The sequence below is a fragment of the Emydura macquarii genome, unplaced genomic scaffold (genome assembly GCF_026122565.2).
Source record: "Emydura macquarii macquarii isolate MOO-44397 ecotype Brisbane River unplaced genomic scaffold, CSIRO-AGI_Emac_v2 contig_2636, whole genome shotgun sequence".
Taxonomy (NCBI): Eukaryota; Metazoa; Chordata; order Testudines; family Chelidae; genus Emydura; species Emydura macquarii.
Window position 1 is genome coordinate 39,623,275 of NW_027132773.1, and position 21,830 is coordinate 39,645,104.

General features: G+C 40.2%; 1 protein-coding gene across 5 annotated transcripts in view; it reads right to left on the reverse strand.

The window, feature by feature from the left end:
• The window catches only part of GSAP (gamma-secretase activating protein), a 51,005-nt gene that overhangs the window by 14,147 nt on the left and 15,028 nt on the right, over positions 1-21,830 (reverse strand). For all 5 annotated transcript variants that reach the window (XM_067564523.1, XM_067564522.1, XM_067564526.1 and 2 more), the window contains 14 exons: positions 21,544-21,603; positions 20,488-20,531; positions 18,975-19,060; positions 14,036-14,113; positions 13,770-13,847; positions 13,186-13,278; positions 11,390-11,607; positions 10,951-11,020; positions 10,187-10,269; positions 9,202-9,255; positions 4,023-4,151; positions 3,550-3,608; positions 3,073-3,104; positions 1,033-1,094 (listed from right to left, as the gene is read on the reverse strand). In XM_067564523.1, coding sequence (XP_067420624.1) covers positions 1,033-1,094; positions 3,073-3,104; positions 3,550-3,608; positions 4,023-4,151; positions 9,202-9,255; positions 10,187-10,269; positions 10,951-11,020; positions 11,390-11,607; positions 13,186-13,278; positions 13,770-13,847; positions 14,036-14,113; positions 18,975-19,060; positions 20,488-20,531; positions 21,544-21,603 — 1,146 coding nt within the window. The remainder of the gene's footprint in view (positions 1-1,032; positions 1,095-3,072; positions 3,105-3,549; positions 3,609-4,022; positions 4,152-9,201; positions 9,256-10,186; positions 10,270-10,950; positions 11,021-11,389; positions 11,608-13,185; positions 13,279-13,769; positions 13,848-14,035; positions 14,114-18,974; positions 19,061-20,487; positions 20,532-21,543; positions 21,604-21,830) is intronic.

Sequence of the window (21,830 nt, forward strand, 5' to 3'; positions counted from 1 at the left end):
ACCAAGTTATTGTGGCTGCATACACAGTCCTTCACCTGGAAGAAAAGAGGATTCTTAAATATTCCAGTTCTCAGCATTCAACTTTAGGTTGTAGAGAAAGAATGGGTAGGATTTGAATGGGAGGGCAAGGCTGAAAAAAGAGACAAAAACAATCCGTAGATTCTGAGTGACAGGGAAGATGTTGATGTGTTCTGCAGTGGCAGAGAACAGGAGCGGTGCTGAGGGTTTCAGAGGCAATGTGAGGAATTCATTTATAGCTGTGCTCAGTTTGTGTTGGCCACAAAATATGCAGGCTTAGATGTCCAACAGATTGGCTAAAATGTGGGACTGGATGGAGGAGGACAGCTCAGGAATGGAGATCAAATTTGTGAGTCATCAGCATAGAGACAGTTGATGAAGCCACGTGAGATTACCCAGTGAGAATGGTGTAAAGGAGAAGGTGGCCCAAGAAGAGATGTGGTGGGGTTACAAGTGAGGTAGAGGGCAGATGAGAAACAAGTAGAAAGGATGTTAAATGGGAGAGCAGGGAGGAAAAAGATCATGGAAGATCTTGTTGATCTTCCCTTTGAAAGTCAGCCAGATCTTTCAAAGAGGGAGGAGAACATGGGAGAGGGATCAGAAGAAAGTTAGAAATTGAAAGTAAATGTCAGGAGCTTGGGATGAGCCATAGTGAGGATGGAAAAATCATCATTCAGGCAAGGAGTACAGCAGTATATAAGAAAAAGAACAAGCTTGTTACCGGAGGAAGTCAGGGTTTGACAAATTAGCTTTTGGTTATGGCCTTCCTCCTAACTTTCATTGTTAGGGTTTAGTGTCTTGACCTGGGAGAAGGAAGCCAAACCAATTCCTGCATGGCAACATGTTCTGTCCCGTTTCTAGTTCCAACATTGATTAGCCTAAGTGATCTTCCAGTGAACCACTAAATACAAGACTTAGCAAGAAAAAATACAAATAAATGGTATCTATGTTAACTCTTTACAGTGATTAAGATTGTATGTCCCCTAGTGCACAGAATGTAATTAAAACACTTACTAGTCCCATTAACAATCGCTGCTGGTGGTCTTCCTCTTGAAAGAGAGGAACTAGCCTTTCCTCTGAAATAAACAGAGTGAGTATCATTCAAATGCATGATTCTTTGCAGAATTAGGCAGAAACTTCAAGTGACTCCACAAACACACACTTAGCAATGAGGAGAAACAACAGGAGGTGTAGTGTTCTCACTCCTAGAAAGATTGAGAGAACAGTCATGGGACAGAAAACGGACACAAGATAGTCTTCCACGGACACAAGATAGTCTTCCCCAGCTGCTCTAACATGGAGGCACTTGTGAAAAAAGCTTGTTCTCTTATACAATAGCATCACACTTTGTTTCTATGGCAATTTCCTCAATCTCTAAACAAATGTCGCCACCACCATTTACCCCGTAGAGCTGGCAGAAAACCCCGTGGTAACAAGAATACAAAATGCGCACTGTTCAGATCTTGACATTTACAGCTCTCACCAGGCGCAAACATCTGGGTGGGTTTGCTATGCAATTGGTTAAAGCAAAATAACCTTTTCATAGAATGCACCTCCCGCACGCACAGTGGAACTTTTTGGCCTGGCTATTTCAGTTACCTTACTCAGCAATTTGTAAATCTAAATATCTGACAGCACTCCCTTTAACCTCCTGGAAGAAAGAGGTTACAAAAACAGAACCGAACAGGTACAGAGCTTGGCATCTTCTGACGTCTTACAAGTTCTTTCTGTCCCATGAGATCAAACTAACAGCATGACCCAGCAAGATGCTGAGCATCTCCTCTCTCATGGATTGGGATTAGAGGGTTTCACTTGACATCTTGCAAAAATTGGGCCCTAAATTTAGAAGCAGTTCCCTTCAACCATTTTTTGCCTGCCTTGAAATATATGTAAATTAGCTACTCCTTGGGGAAGCCACTTAACCCCTCTACCTCACCTTCCTTATCTGTACAAAGATGGGTCTGGCTATCCCCATTTTAAAATGCTTGGAGATTTATGGATAAAATTAACTAAATAAATGCTCACTATTACTATGACTGCTGGCTGGCCCAGGTGGAAATTCCACAAGCACAGCTGAGGTTCTGACATCAATGAACAATATAGACACGTGTATGGTCCTTAAACCAGCATCTTTAGAAGACAAGGCAGTGGTTGCAATGTAAGGCTACAGAAGTTTAGCTAAGGCCACATGGGGTCCTAAAAGCCAGAATCCAAATGCAATGATTGAAGGATAGGGGAGGTGATCATAATGTTGGATACTGGAAGTTAATGTTGCCTTTATATTCTAGGCAAGTTTGGATTTATTTAAAGCTTTTAAATGAGTGACCAACGCTTAGACTAGCACAGTGATGTAAGTGAGGTGGGACTGAAGTCTGGAACTCTTGATCATATTGTGAATGGAAGCCTGAACCACATGACAGAAGTGAAGCTTAAAGGATATGAGAGGTTCTAAAAGACTTAACTGCCCAGCAACAGAAAGAATAGTCGCTTATGATTTGTCAGTGAATTTTACTGAAACTAAGTTTTAACTAATTTTCAAACTAAATAAACAAGGATCGTGAAGGTCAAGCTAACATTTCTGAAATGATTCTGAGATGCCACCGATCAGCTCTGCTTGGCAACTGATTGAGTCTAGTGCCTTGTCTCCTCTAGGATTTTTCTGACCATAATCTCCCAATGGGCGCAGCTCTGCAGCGCTAGCACTGTTGGAAGCTGTAAGACGACAAAGCTCAGATATTTAACAATGTCATCTATCCCTGCTTTAAGGAAAGCTCCTTGTGTAGACAAATCCTAGATGACCGTGTTTATCTATACTGTTTTCAAGGTGCTCTTCAATCTCACACAGGTCTCCTGAGGCTTTAACTATGCATTAGAGAGACCGCATTTTTCTGCATTTTAGTTACCATCCAAACTTTACCTGCCTCATCCCTGAGATCTTTCAATGGCAAACAGGTTCAGAAACTGAAAAAGACTTGTTCAACCCATGGTATCTAGATTGTAACCATTTCATCATCCCACATAGCCACAGATTGTTTTAAGGCATATTTTCCTTACCCAAGTTCCATGTAGCAAGATTGGAAAGCACCCTAGAGAGGAAAAACTGAATTTAAATATTTCTTCAAAAGGACAGACACACTGAAAAGTTATTTATCGCCAACATGCAATTAAACAGATTTAAGAACAGTGAACACGTGATTACATTTATTGGCCATGTTAAACTAACTCAGTGTATTAAGCATAGTAGCATAAAATTAATTTAAACATGTTTTAAAAGGAAGAAATCTTCATTTATACTATTCAGTCTTAAGGCCCAGAAGACTGGATTCCCCAGATAGATGATGACCACAAAACTTAGTCCCTACTTGACTAACATCTGAGTGACCTCCCATAGATGAGGTGAAGTGTCCAGGTCCATAATATCATAAGATGCACCCATCTTGACAGTATTTTCAAATCCAGACTGGTCCATTTAAAATGCAGCATTCACTTTATCAGAATAAGGAAAGGTAAAATCATCAACATTTTACCTACTTTTTTGCATTCTCAAAAATATTCCTCAAATATGTTGTGGTTCCTCTTTTCTCTGCTTTCTAAATTGAAAAAATAGTTGCAGAACTATTAAAATTTTGCCAAATGAAAGACTGATGAGAAATAGTACTGGCTTTCCCTTCTAATGGGGATAATGCTAAAGAGTGCCTTTCCATCACTTTTAAAAGCACAACCTGCAGCTGGTAGAACTTGGGAAATCTGCAGAAAGCTAGAGTAGCAGAAATCCAAGTCCCCAGCCTGCTGGCAGATTGTGGAATGCAGCTCCCATATGAACCTATAAGTAAGAATTACAACCACTTGACATTGCCCTCCCATAAGTGCTGCCTATTTTCCTCATCAAATGTCTAACGAGATGAGTTCCAGCAACTCAATTCTTTACTTCTGTATTCAGCTTTAAAACAATGTTCACATCACAGAAACATAACTGTGGATGCTTATGCAACATGTTCCTTTACCTCTTCTGAAAGTAACTTATACCATTCTTTCCTGAGCACGTTGTTGTTGTAATGCAAGTGTGGCCCAGCGTATTTCACACACTCCAGATTTAAGTTTAGCTTTTCCCAAAAGCCTTTACAATTTTGAACCTGCAACAAATATATAAATGACAGCATGACTACAGACTACACTATCAAGCCTACCACTCAAATGACGACATGAGAGAACTATGATAAATGCAGGGTTGGAAATCAGACGTGGGTTGATTTTGTTTAAGCTATTCTTGTATTGAGAAATAATTACTTTAGTACGACACAAGAAAGCTATGAAACTTCTTACACACAGACTCTCTTTCACTATATAGCAGGTGAACAATCTGCCTATTTTGTACCCCGGGAATGTTAGCCAAACAATGAAGACACTTTGTTCTTTCCAACTTCCCCCATTTTCATCTTTTGATGTTTATTTCCTTTATTTGGCAGTGGCTTTCTCCTCATTTCCAAATCAGAGGAACTATAACACTGCAATATACTGGCACCCCCAAGGTCTGAACCATTACTAAATTGCATTAGCACTTCTGTTATAGAGTTCTGTTTGTGACGTTAGTATAAGAAAGTCAACCCAGAGAAAAACTTTTTCACAGCATTTTTTAAACCTTTGATTTTAATATTGAAATTGAATTAAAACAAAGGAAGGTAACAGGAAAAAACAAACACATTCAGTTCTGATTTCCTAAGCTGGTTTCTGCACCTAGAATTCCACGTTGGGTCTGACTGTTATTTATTTATCTTAAATGGACATTTGAGGCCATTACTAAAGGTCAGCAGCATACACGGTACTGGACAGGACATAGAAAATTAAGACACTATTTTTTGGAAGATATTTGGAAAAAAAAAAAAAAAAAAAGTTTTTAGCTTTACTCCTCTATTCCTGTCATCTCTACTGCCCATCTGCCTTTCCTAACCCACCTCTCCAACCACTGCCATCATCTTGGCAACAGTCTGGGGGCAATAGCAGGCTTTTGGCTGCTTCCACCCCTTGCCAGTTTTCTCATCTTTAATAATGACCACAGTGAAGTCACCAAGACTACTCTAAAATGGTGGCTCTGGCACTGTTTCGTAACATGGACCACATCTTACTAGAGAAAGTGACACATGGAAACCCGGCCTCCTTCCCTGCGTTTTAATTCATAAATCAAATGAATTTCCCTTCCTCTGTCAGTCAGATACAAATTATGTAGTAAACACAGCAATGGCTTACATGAAAAAGGAACATCAAGAAAATAACTTAAGGCAAATAATGTATTTTTATCTATAGTTTAATGCAGTTTAGCACTGGGAAACCAGAAGAGGAACCAGCATCTTGCCCTTCCTGATCTGGACACCACCCACTTTGCAACAGTATCAAAAGTTCTGATCTAAAACTCAAAATATTTTGAGTTAAACAGCACTCAACAGAAGATGGAGAGAAAAATCAAGAGTAAATGGCCTAAAAGTCTGATCTAGTCTAGGCCTGTGAAAGTAAAATCCATTTAATTAGGTTAAACACTTAAGGTTAATGCAATGGACTGAGATTTTTGGTAATAAATAGGCAAAATAACTAACTCTACAACATATTAGGACAATATTTTCTTGCATAAGTGTTACTGTTAGCTTAACTACTAAACATCAAGAATATAGAACCTGGATGACATCTAGTGGTCAGTTTAGATAGTTGCAGCTGCACAACCCTATGGATCTCCTGTCAAGTCTCCCCTTGTGTTGTTTTCACACCATATAGAAACTTGTGTGACGTGGTGAAAAGCTGCTTTTGTCAATGAGTCCATAACAAAGGGGCAGGTTTTAGTATTAAAGGCGGATACCACTGAAAACTAAAATCTGCAGCATCTTTTGGTCTCTTTAAGAAGACATCAGGTTAAAATAAAGGATTGCTTGTTGCCTAAATCTTGGCTTTCTATGGCCTGGCCAAAGAGATAAGAGAGTCAGACTGGGTAAGAACTTGGAGGAGAGATCTCCATAGGTGCATCTGGAAGTGGCGTTCATTCTGCAGGCTGTCCTGTATCACCAGACAGTATAGGATTAATAGGTGCCATTTCAGAGATGTCAAACAAGTTTTGGGTCCTCCCTTCTTGTGTGGGCTTAAAAACCACATGGCCCTTTTCACAAAGGCAGTTGTCTCAGACTGTATTCACCCAACACAGTGAGGACCACCTGCCTAAACTCCTCTTGCTGTTTTGAATGGCTACAAGGGTCCTCTTCACCTCCTGTTGTAAGTCCATGTGGTACACCTGTGTGCTACTGAAGAGTGTCTGCATTTGCCTAACTAGTGCTGGACGATGTGTAACTACTTGCGATGAGAGGCACTAGGCACATATACAACAAAGCTCAATGCCTGCCCGCTCAGCATGCCATGTCACTCTCCTGTGCCATCAGACTGCCTTTTCTGATGCCTGCCCCTTGCCTCACTCTTTTCTTTCAAATCCTTCAAGTCTCTTCCTTCCAGTTGGCCTAGACCAGCGGTTCCCAAACTCTACCACGTTGCGTACCACCAACATAAAACGCCACCACCTGTAGACCACCGCCAATGTTGGGGGGGCAGGGCTGGCACCGGAGCAGCTCCTGGCCAGCTGCTGTGAGTGTGGGGGGTGGCTGGGGAGGGGCAGAACGGCTAGGCTGCCCTGGGCACCGACCGTGCAGGGGCAGAGTGCAGTGAGTGCCACTGGAGCTCTGCAGCCGGCCCCGCAGCAGCAGGTGGATGCGTACCATTGGGAGTTGGCCTGCATACCACTGGTGGTACGCGTACCACAGTTTGGGAACCGCTGGCCTACACTTTATTCCCACCCTTCCTGACAGATTAAAACACGAGTGAGCATAAATATATGAATTTGCTTAAAGAAACCGATTGGATTTCTATGCAACACTAACAAACATATTCCATGATCTCACAGTTGTGATAACCCCTTATCCCCAGAGCTTGTGTTTGTTATCTCTCGCTAGGCTATTCAATTTAAGATCCATTTCCTACTAGATGTGGCACACCCTCAAATGCAAAGGTATTCCCCAGGAGCACTCAGAAGTTCACAAAGGGCATGGGATCCTTAAACAGCAAGCTCATCTGGGTAGGGAGATTTCATCTTGTCTGTGAAATGCCCCCGTACCTGAGATACTACAGAAATAATCAATAAAGGGACAGATTCAGTTCTATGTTCTGGTTGCTTTTTGACTCCTGGGCAACACAAACCACGTGGAACCCCATTAACCGGCCAGTTAAACTGGGTTTATGGTGGTTTTGTATCATTGGAGAAATGTCAACAAGCCAGAACAGGGCACTGAATCTAACCCAGAGCATTTGTATCTTGCCCTCACACGAGTCAGAGCATTTTGCAGTCCAAATTAGCAGCAAATAAGTGTCTTTAGTTTAACTTTACCCTTCTCAGTCTGTTCAAGTTTTCAGACACAAACAGGAAAGGAGTTCCATTATCAGGAAATATAGTGCTAAGGCCTTTGCTCCCAGAGGCTTGAGGTTGAAATCTCAGACAAATTAAATAACCTGCTAATTTTGACCTCAGGGAGCACATGCAGCATATGATGACCAAAGATCCATCTCAAGACCTGATCTTCACAAGTATCATCAACTCCCAGTGAAATCAATGGCAAGCAGCTGGGCCCAATTCTCCACTCACCCTTGTGTAAATCAGGAGCAATATTTCCTGATTTTCCTGGCATCAGTGTGCTTAGAGCCACTTAAAACTGAAACCTTACAAACCAGTTCTGAGCACAGGAGGAATAAGGGAACTTTCTGCCTTAAGTTATTCCATTTGACAATACTCTGAAGTTCCTGAGCATGCTATGTCCAGAATGCAACTCCCACAGAACACCTCTGCTCATGTGCTGGGTTCCCAGTACTTTGAACATCACTCCTATGTTACTTGTCTTACTTCTTTATTTATCAGTGCCCTTAGGGGGCCTTGTTCTCCCAACTGCCAAGTGCTCTTAACCTTCATTAACAAGTGAAGACTTCAGTGGGAGGTAATTGTGGGGAGAAAGATGAACAAATCATCAATTCAGCTTTCATAGCAAATACAGGAACTAGGGACAGATGCCCCACCACACCCAGAGATTATACTTTGTTCAGATTCTGTATGAGGAGAGATAAAGTCTGGGACTGTTCATCTTAGAAAAGAGACGAGTAAGAAAGGCAATGGTTGTAATCTATAAAATCATGGTGTGGAGAAAGTGAAAAAGGAAGCGTTATTTACTCCTTCACATAACACAAGAACCAGGGGTCACCCAATGAAAGGAACAGGCAGCAGGTTTAAAACAAAAAGGAAATACTTCTTCACACAATGCACAGTCAACCTGTGGAACTCATTGCCAGGGGATGGTGTGAAGGCCAAAACTATAATGGGGTTAAAAAAAGAACTAGATAAGTTTATTGAGAATAGGTCCATCAATGGCTATTAGCCAAGATGGTCAAGAATGCAACCCCATGCCCTGGATGTCCCTAGCCTCTGATTGCCAGAAGCTTGGAGAGGACAACAGGGGATGGATCATTCAATGATTGCCTGTTTTGTTCATTCCCTCTGAATCACCTGGCATTGGTTACTGTCAGATGAACCACTGGTCTGACCCAGTAAGGCCCTTCTTACATTCACCAGGTTCATCTCCCTTTCCGTACCCACTTGAACCCATACAATTGGTTTGTTTAGGTGAGACAGCCACTTCTTCTGAAGAGCCAGAGTGATCACATCAGTGCAAGTGCAAGGTACCATGGCCAAAATGAAAGGAAAAATCCTGAACTGCTTATGCTGATAAAAATTCAGTGAAACCTCCAATGTGCCCAGTGAGAGGGGATGTACATTAGAAATTGCTTATGTCCCTAGTGCAAAGAAACTTTCCTCATGTTAACTTCAGTCACAGAATGAAGAGGCATCAAACTACAAGGCATTGGGGCAGAAGCCAATGTCCTTTAGAATTCAGAACAGGGCAAAGATAGCCCTTGAGAAACGATAGCACATTCCTGAGCCAACAAAATCTGCCTGGAAAATTTATGTTTCCAGCAGCCACAAAAGCTACTTAAACTAGAGCGATTCTTTCTTCATCCTTATTTTCAGGTAATATGTGCATTACAGCAACGTTCGTAAGGAAAATGACAACCCATACCCTATGAATAGCAACACCTTCAAATGTAGGGACTTACCTTTAAAACAGGTAAAGAAATAATGTCTGTTATGCATGTTATTCCAGGGATAATCTATAGACAAAGGGTAGGAATTTAAAACATTAATTTAGTCTGAAAGATACAAACTGACCCTTATTTTAAGATTATACACTGAAAATGTGAAGATTTCATATTACCTCCCTCTGGGCAGTAATCTAGCTAACCAAGGCAGCACATTCACTTCTGTACAAAAGAAGTATGAATATTATTCTCTCACTATGCTAGGATGAAAAGCGGACTTCTCCATCAGAATTAAAGTAGCTAGGTAGACCAAGGTAAACAAGATAAGCAGTCTCCATCCAATACACTATAAAGTAAATGCGTGTGTGGTGTTTTGGGTTTTAAGTAACTACCATTTAAATAAGCTGTCAGCTCACCAGAAGTTTTGTAATCATTAGTGCTAATGAGGAAAATCAGACAGTAGGCCTTATTGGAGAAGGCTGACAACTGGAAAACTTTTGATTGGCTGGTGATTGGGTTATCCGTGTGTAGACCTGCCCAATGCTGTTTTCTCTATAAAACTTTCATAATAGTAATACTCTCTAGACTGTCTACTTCTTGGAAAGAACTACACAATTCAGGTGACTAAAACTACTCTGCACCCATTATAAACACCACACAGCACATAATAATTGGTATATTGTTACATAAACATCAAGACCAAATTAATCATTCATAACAGTTAAAGAAATGCAACCACAGCTGTTATCATTGAGGTTTCATAAATGCATTTACCATAAATAAAGATTCCTGAAAAATGTGACACATTAAGTCTAGATAAAATAAAACAGGTATGAAATAGACAGACAAGCAACTAGATCATCTTCCAAAAAATAATAATAATAATAAAATAATAATAATTTTGCTTCCAAAAGCAAACAAACAGGTCCCAGGACAGGTTCTTAGAAAGAAAGAAAAAAACCTCTCCTTAAGTTATTAATGCTCGTAGCAGCTGATTTCTTACCCCATTCCAGTACAGCAGCGACGTATATGGCAAAAGTTTATCCAGTTTGCTAGTCTCTGTACACATTGCCCAGTATAGGGAAGCTGAATGCATTTAAAAAAAAAAATTACAGAGACAAGGCTATGTAAAAAGTTACAAGTTAGCAAAAAAAGCTTTATAGTCTGCTCCTTTTTATTTGCCCTCTCCTCCACTAATCTGTCAATGAGTTGTTTAGGGACAAATCCTGATGCTGCCACTGCAGCAGCTTCCTTAGTAGTGGAACCTGGTATGACTCCACTGCACAAAGGGAGGAAAGGAATTCCAGATGGCTGTGCAGGGGTGAGTCATTATGCTGAAACCACCTTCATGGAATGGCTCTGTAACCTGGCTGGGGCTAAAGGAAAACTGTTCCTTCCTCTTGTATTCATCTATCCGGCACACATCCCAGTTATTTGAGCCACTTGTTAGGCAGAGAATTTGGCTCATGCAAGGGCAAAATGGTAGTGGATCTCTCTGCCTGCATAACTAGGTAGCTGTTCAAATTTGTAAAATTGTACAAAATGCTCTAAAACCAGAACTGAAGTGTACTTGTCTTCTCAATTAGCAACAGTGTGCAACATTACAAACAGCTGAGTCAGTCAGTCAATCAGCTGAGAGTACTATCAATCAGCTGCGGGCAGCAAGAGGAGGGTCAGTTAGCAGTTTTGTGGCTTTATCTTCCCATGTCTCCCTCTAAATTACACACTGCACATTTTTGCTTAATGTGCAATGCAAAGCACACCTACCAATGATAAATTCCTGCATGGGGTCAAATGTACAACATGCTGACAGGTTCTCAGAAATCCACTGAATAATCTGTGAAAGGCAGAAAATGGAGAGTTCATTATAACTCTGTATTTAACGCTTGTGATCAAATGAAAGACTGCTGAAACCATCCAGATCAATGAACATCTTTCACCTGAATTCAGTGCCTAACATAGTGACACACAGCTAATTCAAACTCTATTTTCAGAAAGACAGCCATTATACCAATTAGACTGTAAGCATGTTGGGGCTCTAGCCTGGGCAGCCTCTAGGTGCTACCATAATACAAATGTTTAATGACCATCGGGACCATGTCTTTCTGTGTGTCCTGTAAGGTACCCAGCACACCTTTTTTAGCACTGACTGAATGAATGAATAAATAAATGTCAAGAAACTCAAGGAAGTGCATTATATTCCTACCTGCATTTCCAAATCTGTTGTATTTCTGACATGTAGAAGAGCGCAATGCAGCGCTGCCAGTCTATCACTGTCCAGTTTACTGTTCCAGAGGAATTGCACCAAGGAGCACTCATTTATTCTCACAGTAAACATCCTTCCTGAGCAGCAATCCCAGACAGCTGACTTGAACGGGGACTGGATGGAACTGTTGTGCAGCATGTTGATTCTCGCATCTTCACCTGAAGGGAGGAGATTTGAAAGAAGAAAGTGTACATAACCTCTATTTATCACATATTTTTCCTTCTGCCACGTCCCATGACCTCCTCGTCTCCAATGGGGAGAAATAATCTATCCCTCTTTCATTTCCTCTCTCCTCACACACATTAACTTCCCACCCCACCGGCCTGCTATTTTCAGAAGTGCTAAGCTCCCACAGCTCCCATGGAAGACCATGAGAGATGCAAGTGCTCAGCACCTCTGAAAAATCAGGCCCTACCAGTCTTAAATTTTTCCCTAGCACTGATCACCATTGTGTCTAAGCACTGGGTCTAACCTGCTTCTTGGCCATTGTTCCTGAAGCTGAAAATGAGCCAATGGGATTCATTTAAAGATATTCCTTAACTGCCTTTAGAAGCATCCATTCAGTAATGCAAGCAACTACCTACTTCCCAGGGCCTCAGTAGCACACCAAATCTCTTCTATTTTGGGGAGGGATAAACAAAATATCTAACTCTTGCCTGAACTTTAATCACTACTAAAATGGTGGCCATCTTCAGTAACAGAGTAGAGTGAGTGAGTCTGTATTAATTATGATGCAGTAAGTCTGTAAGGCCCAGAGTAACATGCTCACACGGTATTGGGCCATCCAAATAGCAGCGTGCTCCAAACTATAAGAACAGAGAGTCTGATTTGTAGCAGTAAATTTAAATATAACCCAAACCCAAAACCACTTTGCAGATACGGGATTCATTCAGAACTGAACTACTCGAGTTTTCTGCCAGTGTAATTCCAGGCCCATCACATCAGAAATCACACCCACCATGAAGAACATAAAATAATGATTCCCACCTACCTCAGGTATTTCTGCAGGAAAATATGTATTTTTATCCCCCCTCTCAATCCCCTATTACCTTCTTTTTGACACTGCTGCATATCTCGGAGCTGCACTAGTCCCAGCAGCCTACCTTTCTTTTACCCACCAGAAAAATGGCCTTCTGTTTCCAAATATAACCCATTTCCTATAAAATACTGTTACATGGAAATGAAATAATGTGCCTTTCAGATGAGACTTCAAAACAAATTACATTACTCTGATCAGGTGAAGGAAATTCAGATTTCCTCTCCCCATTACCCACACGTGCATGCGTGCATGCGCACACCCGCGTGCGCACACACGCACAGAGAAAATCAATTGGAGGAAGGAAATGTAAAATCAAATTTGCATCTCCATGTGAAATTTGAGAATACTGAATCACCAATAAACATGCAAAGGGGGGGGGGGGGGGGGATGGGAAATTATTAAACTGAGACAGACTGCAATTCACCAAATGGTCTTCTTTCATTTCATAACAAGCTAACAGTGAGCAGTGGATGAAAGAAGAAAGTTCAGCATTTCTTTATAAAATGGAGTGTGCCAAAATACTTTTCTTATTCTGCCTGATCCTTCCTTTCTGGACTTTTCAGAGAACAATGTATAGTAATGTATATGTGAAGCCAATAAATGAACTGAATTCTCCTCTAATGGGAGCTGAACATTTTCAAGAGTCTCTACCATAGCAGATAATAAAAGACTTTAAAGTACTAAAGTTTTACAGTACCTGTCAGAAACAAATTATAGCACATCAAGTCAGGATGTTGAGTATTGAGGAGGTGTAGGAAGTGGCCAGGCAAATAAACAGCCACATAATAGTCTGTTTAAAGAAACAAAAGCCATCAATTTGAGCAACTGTTAAATTATTTACTTTAGGAGGCTGGGATTTATGAATTCTCAACTTAATTCTCTTTATTGGAACAGGCTATGTCTAGGAGATATAAAAGGAGTTAATAAAGGTTGCAGTGTTAGCACAGAAAATACAGGTGATACATTCCGGTTTCCAGAGGAGGATGTGAGAGGCTCATGCCACTCGAGTACTGTGCTAGTTTATCTCCAGAGAAGTACAGTCAATTTCAGGAGAAGTTGCACACCAAAATCATGAGGTATTGCAATTTTAAGTGCCAAAAATGTAAGTCAAGTAAGTAGCAATATGTAGCAAATAATATAATTTAAGAAGGGATTGGAGGAGGTGGGGGGGATTAGATTCCCCTTATGAAGAGGAGTGAGACCACCAGACGGCTGGGGGTTAATTTCTCTCCCTTCTCAAAGTGGAGAGAGAAAACAAGAGAAGCTGCATTAGCAACCTACCGAGGTTCAAAAAAGCTACTTCCTTCACTTGTGGGTAATCTGTTCTTTGTAGAGCAATTGTAAAGGTTTTGCTGTAACCTGGGAAGACACACATGAAACATCATCTATTATATGCAAAGTATAACTAGGTAGACAGAACCTTGAGCAGTGCAAGTGTACCCAAACCACAGAACTTCTCAGGTTCTTTGTCTATGTGACAGCTTGTACAAAATGACACTCTAAAATAAAGTAACAATGCACAACAGAATAAAACAGATTAACTGTACCTTTATGTAAAAAAGAAACTGAGTATGTGACTTCCTTAGGAACATCAGGAGCTTGACAATAACACAGACAAAAACTTCCTAAAAAAAGATTGAAATGGTTTTGTTATCATACTTTTTCATGGAACATGATATGTCTGCCTTAGCTGATCCACTTTATATTTCTCAAAAGGTAGACATAGGCTGCAGAACCCAATCCTAAAAACTAAGAACGTTTTAGACTAAAGATAACAAAAATGCTTGTTGTTAAATAACTTTCAGGACTATAGAAATAAACATATATCAAGGTACTATTTTAAACAACATTTAGCTAAAGAGGAAGAAGGCAATAAGGTTGATTATGAATAATAAGATAGGGAAGTGCAGGAGAAAATGCATTGTAATGCAATTCTGGGTTCTGAATGCTCAGTAAATCCTTCTAATTCACGGAAACTGCATTTTTCAGCTCTTTGCTATAGAAAAACATTCCAGCACCATCTGAAACTCTGATCAGATCACTGTACCTACAGGATGCCCCAATTTCTGGAGATTATCAGTTAAAAGCTGCCAAGATGCAATCTTGTAATCCAATGTGAAGGTAAAGACCTAGTTGTCTCACCATCCTGCTGCCAGTGCAGAATTAACCCCTAAAGCAGGGGTAGTTAACAGGGAGATAGAAGGTCAAATCCAGACCTCCAAACACTTTTCAATGGACCCCAAAACCTTTTTATTTACTTATTATCGTTATTTTTTTTATTATTATTTTCTCGGGCATCTGGACCTTGATTATATCTTGACCAAGAAATTTGGAGCTTGACAAAAAATAATTCACTACCCCTGCCCTAAAGGATATTTGCTAGTACTTCCTCACACTTCAGAGAAATCCTGAATTTTCTTCCTCGAGAAGAGTGCTATTTTCTTGGTAGGCGAGACATTTGTCCTTATCATGAGCACATTTCAGCCATAGTAAGTTACCTTTTGTCCCAGCCTTATTCCCCCACCCAACTTCCATTGAGAATGACTGAATATTTTGACCTCATCTAAGAGTAGTCTTCCCTCTAGCTCTGATAAAATGGGGGAGAAAGGGGATCAACATTTTGGTCCTCTTACTCCATCACTTTGTTGGATGCACAATACATAAAAATGTATTGCTAACAAAGACACTGCTGTCAAAAGATACAGATAAATGTACACAGACACACTCTTTTATAATAAAACAGATGCACGGTACACTGATCAAAACCACAAGTACCAAACCCCAAGTGTTTTCACTTTATTAAAAGTGCCTAGTACTTCTGATCACAAAGCTGTACTATATATAGCATTGTACTAGTTAATGCTACATATTTGGCTATCTAACTTTCAGGAGAAGGAAGAGCTAGAATTTCCTTTGGCTGAAATTCACGTTTGTTTCCAGCATGCTGAATAGTTTTGGTAATCTTGATAGAAATTTGCTTGGGTATCGGAGTTATTGAAACATTCACTGACTGGGTGTCCCTGATCATTTGGGGCCTTTACGTACCACACAGGGTTTAGCAGCATACCACCTCAGCAGGAAGGTTGTGGCTTTGCTGGGCCTCTTCCAAAGCTGTTTTCTTGCAAGGGTCTCCCCTTCCACACTGCCAATTTCATATTCACATGCTGTGAAGGATAAAGTGTACTGTGGAGTACACTGCCCTTTTAACTTGCACAATTTGCATTTAATGTGCGAACTAATGATTTTATATTCAGATTAATGCATTGGTACATTTGTATGCAAATGTGATGAGAACTGGATGGCTCAGGAGACTGCTAATGGGATATACGAGCTCAGGGCCAGCCCTACACCATCTCCTCCCCCTCCATTTATTCAACTTTTGAATACCCTGTTTTTTATTGCTTTTGTAGCCCATTTCGTGACTTTGATGCATGATTTGCATGCATGATTTATCCCTAACAACAAAAACAGCCCCCTGTGCCTGGCACCCCCCCCCCCCCAAGCCCAGCACCCCAGGTGGTTACCTGCATTGCGTGCCCCTAAATCTGGCCCTGTACATGCTTTCATCTCTCAGAGGTCGGTAGTGAACAAAATGCATTGTCACCCAATGGATTTTCAGTGACTTAGATAAAGGGAGTTAGTGGTCTCAGTCCAGTTGCTAGTGAACAGACACACGTCACAAGAGTCACCACAACTAACACCACATTAGCAGTCTCAATAGAGAGGTCAAAGACAGAATATAAAATGATACAAAGTCAAGGTTGAGACATGCTGGAGGATGGTGTGGAAAAGACTGTACTGCTAGTGGTCAAGTTGTAAACTGTTCTGTGGCTAAACAGAAAAATTACAGTACCGAGAGCTTACATTCCAGCACTGTTCATAAGTAGCAAGTCTCTCACAAAACACTGGGCCAGATACTCTGCAGAGGAAATGGAGTAAATGAGCACCGCTGCGTTGAAGTCAGTGGAAGTGCAATCATTACATTGGAGAGTTTAGTCCAATTGCTTTTGAAGTGTGATCAGCAGGGTATATTTTCAGATATTTGATAAACTCCTCTTTCTTGTTCAGAAACAAAGAGGGAGAAGAGGAGAAAATGAGGAGAGGGGGCTGGGGAAGATGGAAAGCCAGAAACAAAACAAAACAAAAAGAAAAGAAAAGAAAAAGAAAAGGAAGTGTTTAAAAATAGTATTCTACTCATGCAACACCATGATAAGATTTTACACATTCAAAGGTCAGGAAATAGCAACTATAAATTCTGCCATTTGGCAGCTATACATTAAAGCATTGAAATTACCATAGAAGGAGTTATGCAATTTCACATATGCATAAAGGGAGTGAATTACATTTCCTAGAAAACTAACTTTAATTTTTTGACTCTTGTTCATGTAGAATGTCAGCCATAATGTTGCATTATGATACCTCCTGTGGCATCAGAATGTCTTCCAATTCAAATACAATGTGTCACTGTACATAAATGTCCTGCATATATCCTGTATACAGACTCAATGCACAACACAACCAAAGGAGATTCATAGATATTCTAGCTAACAAATGGTGAAACAGAGGGGGACAGTATGGTTCTTTTATTCCACCCTATTGACTATGTTTCTGAAAGATCAAGAAGCTAAATCGAAAATAAAAATCTACAAGTTAAAAAAAACCTAAAACCTAACCACAAAGTTTCTGAGACCATACCAATGGTTAAATAAGTATTAACGTTGTTCAGACTGAAAAAAGGAAGTTAATTCTGAGACTTGTTTGATCTCAGCTAATTTGTGAGCATTTGGGTCTAGTGCCATTCTATCTTGTTAGTGCTGGTTGTGAGTAACAGGGCTACTTTTCTTCTGCTACAGAAGTTTGAGAGAAAAAGCAGCTTCATTCAGAGTTCAGACAGGCAATAGTCTAGTTGTTTTTTATTAAATTGGAAACTGAATGGAATATTCCATTAGAAATTGTGCCAATTCTTTACTGGAAACAGTTTAAAACAGAACAAATAAGAGCCCCAGTATTAATGTTTTGTAGCCTCTGAAGTATGCTAAGGACTTCCTAGAAGAGACATTTCCTGCCCCAAAGAGTCTACAAAGTAAATTTTAGATATGAGAGAGTGAGAGAGAGAGAGAGAAACAGCAGGGAGAAGGTGGGGAGATAAAGAATGAGGTTTCAGCAATACAATCTTGCAGTACTCAGCTTATGCACATTTACACAGTTATAGCACAGGTATACACATTACATGTGTTGTTACTACCTGGGCATCCAGGAGTAGCCCAGGATCTATCTAAAGCCAAGAGCATTTTTCTACCCACACCTGGTGAAGAAGGTATGACCATGCTCTCTGATGCAGATTTTTCAACAATTATCCAGGCTTTTGTCATCTTAATATTAGATTGTTGTAATGTACTCTATATGGGGCTACACCTTGAGACCACTTGGAAACTGAAGGTAGTGCAGAATGCTGTCGTCTGCTTATTAAAAGAAGTTATCCCTTGGGAGTGAATTAAATCACTACTCTCGGGTCTGCTCTAGCTGCCAGTAAGTTGCTGGTGGCAGTCTGAGGTGTTGGCGTGAATGTATAAAGCCCTAGATGGCTTGGGACTTGATTACTACAGAGAGAACTTGTCTCTCTGCGTTGTATAGCAGCAGTTGAGATTAGCAGAGGTTCTTGAGCTGGCACCACCTCAGAATAAATGGCAGGGAACTTGACTTGGAGTTTGTTACTACACCAAACTGGTCTCCAGGCACACTGAAGGACCCACCACTTTTCTTAGACTTTGAGGATTGACAGGGAAGGCTGAAGAGTTGGAGCAGCTTAATGACCAATCCTTTTAAATGCATAGAATGGGTGCACAGAGAACAGGATGGGTATCTAGTGGATTTTATAAATGTAAAGAAATGTAAGTGCATCACAAGATATTAGTGCACTTGTTTTTTTACCCTTGAAGACAGGTTTCACATAATGACTGAAGGCAGCAGTGAACATAAGTATGAGGCCCTCACTCTAGTCCTCATCTGTGTGTGCCTCAGGTTAGCATGATTGGTAGGCTCTGCTCAAGAGACCCTGAGGACTGAATAACACTGCTGACAGATCTCAAGACATCTCCGTTAGAAATCTGATCCAAAGACCATTGAAGTAAACAGAAAAAGATTCCCATTGACTTCGATAGGCTTTGGATCAGCCCCCATGTGCCTGGCTCAAGATAGCACAGTGACTCCAGAACTTCCATGGTCTTTAGATTAAAAAAAAAATCACTAAACATACCAAAATAAATAAATAAATAAATAAAATTTTTAAAAAATGGAGACCCACTACTTTCCTTAGCTCAATTTTCCCCAAGATCTGCTATGAGTACTATACATCAGCAAAAAGTTTAGCCATAGAGAAATAACAATGACCTCTTAAGACTTCAGTAATTAGTTACACAACTGCACTTCAGTGTAATAATCTGTCACATATGATCATCACAAATCAGTTTTTCATTATTAAATTACCTGTTTTACTAGTAAAAATTTGCAGATTCAGAGATCTAGGTTCCATCTTTTCATCTTGACAGTGATTATATCCAAAATTTACAAATCTAGAAGGAAACAGAGACCATTAAATGCATTTCTTCATCCACAATGATTTTATAGAGTGCACTGAACCCATGAAAAGTCACAAGAAAAATAAGAATCAGATTATAATCAACCATTCCATTAGTAAGTTTAAACAACTACAACTGCGCAGTCTGTTTGTTAATTTACTCTGTTAGGGTTGGGATTTCAGTTAAAAGGCAGCAATCGCTTCAGAACCATATTTTAAAAGGCGACATCCTACATGCCTACACGTTATTTCTTTACTGCACCACACTGCTCGATTCCACACCACCTGAATCAAGGTGAAGGTAAATTATGCTGGAAGATCTGAATTTATGCACTCACCATATCTGAGAACTCAAAAGGTTTGGAGCCCAAATCTACCAACCTTACTCATGCCAAGTAGCACCTTACTGTGAGTAGTCATGTTGATTTCAATGGGAATAGTCACAAAGTAAGGGATGGGAGGCAAGAGAACGGGGTTCATTTCTACGGTATTACCAGTTCTGCATTTTGGTTCTTTTTCAGTGTTTTCACAGCTTTTTGAAAATCTAACATGGCATTAGTGTTAGTTAGCGACAATCAATAGTAAATTATGCACTAAATCATTTTTTTAAAATGTTCCTTTTCAAACATACTTCTCGATCTTTCCACAAAGATTCTAAAGAGTTTTTGCAATTGTGAAGTTGGTTTTCTTCAGTACTATAATCGTAACTGTTAGCATGTCCAACATTACCAAGCTCCTGCTTTCTGCTTGGCACTGAAGCATGCTAGGAGTGCTAGTGTGGGGGACTGTTTGGAACTGTAAGTTATCACAGCAAGGCATGCTGGGAAAAAATACATAAACAGCTATCATCCCTCATAACAGGAAGAGATGGAGAAGAAAGATGTGCTTCTGGGCTGCCCAGTAAACAGTCTTGGGCCGAGCCCAATGGCTAGAAAAAGAACCTCAGAAAAGGAATGGGAGCTTGGGGGATACTGCTACAGGCCAGCTGTAGAGAGGCTAGGACCTCAGAGGGAAGCCAAGGAAAGTTTGTTTTATTTGGATGGGGTCACTGTATCCCCCAGGAAGGATGGTTTAGTATACATCTGGTTCTCCAGCCAAACCACTCCCAAAGGGAAGAGACCAGGAACCATGTTAAACTCTTCATCTGGCTTCACCATACCATGGAAGGAGGTGAAGGCAGTGGATTTGGGGAAAGACATGAGGAGGGTTTGAGGGTCATATGCGACACTGCTTCCTCTTCTGGAGGCCTAAGGTGGGAGCTCCCCTTTACCTCCACATAGTCAAGTTAGAACAACAGATATATGGATTTGAATCATAAGATGCACAGATGCATGCAATGCCAAATGAAGTTAATGTGTTGACAAACCAAATTTTAGACACACGTGGACAAATAAGACAAAAAATGTTCTGTGATTCACTTACTTTAATCCTATGTCTCTTAAAGAGATGTCCATGGGTACTTCAAGCTGTTAACCCAAAAGTCAGAACACACCTACATTATTCAGTATTTAAGGTTAGTCTTGCAATCTAGTAAAACATCCATTGTGCTCACGCACTCACCCCATTCACCAATTTCACAAAGGAAAATGGATTCATCGACCACCATTCAACCCCTTTAAATCGTTCAAGAACTCAGAAAATAGGGGTTTTATACAATTATGGAATGGGATACTTTTGGGTTAAGCCAACGTGAAAGTTCAATGTTCCTGCAAACCTAAATAAGGTAAGTTTCATATTTTAAACAACTCAGCATTTGTCTCACTGGAAGGTCATATTGTCTTTATATAAGAAGTACATTAAGACAGTTGAGCTCCCAAGCAGCAACACTACGGGGATTTTTTAAGTAAAAGCGAAGGAAAGCAGGGAGTCATGATCTGGGCCCCTTGGCCCTCAGTCAGCCTTTTACCTTAAAGTGCACTATGGGCAAAATTCACTCCCATAAAGAAGCCTCACACAAGACCCCCTAGACCACTTAATCAAACCTTAAGTTGGGATGCATCTACTTCCATGCGTCAGGGTCATCCATGCAGGCCCGCAGCACTAACATGAATTTCAGACTTTGTCTCAAAGAATCCAATACAGATAAATACAGAGTGCCCTCAACACATCTATAGGCTCAATTCTGTTTCCACTGAAGTCAATGGGAGCAGGAGCAGACCTTTATTTCTCCACCTAATTTGACTTGCAAATTCTGCTTTAGTTCCACTGGTCTAAAATTAGAGTAATTCCATGAATTTCAATGGGAATCGCACAGATGTTAATCCAAAATGAGTAGAGTTTCTCTAATGTATTTAGATTAGAATCTGATCATTACATTTTGAAGCACATTTCCAAGGTTTGTGTTTTTGCATTATAATTCATGCTAATAAAAATGACAAACACAAATACTTGGGAATAAACCTAATTACCATCCCTTGAAACAAATAATCAAATCCTCCCTTAGACTAGCTAGATGATAAGATTACATTAATGACTTACTATTAAATTAAAGTTTTCATCAGGATAAAACTGGATACATTTTAAGATATTCTTTGATTCCTAAAATTGAGAGAGAGAATTTTATTATAACTCATAATAGATTCATATCATATAGAATGAGAGATGGTTGAAAAGTCCATCGTTCAGCCTGTTTGCTATCCATTCATAGGGTAGCAAGTGGATGAGAAAGAAAGCAAAAACCACACACTAAATCCCCAAATAGCGCTCCACAGCACACAGCTATACTACATGCTTCCTTTCTGTCTCAAATCAGTTGTTTACCTTCT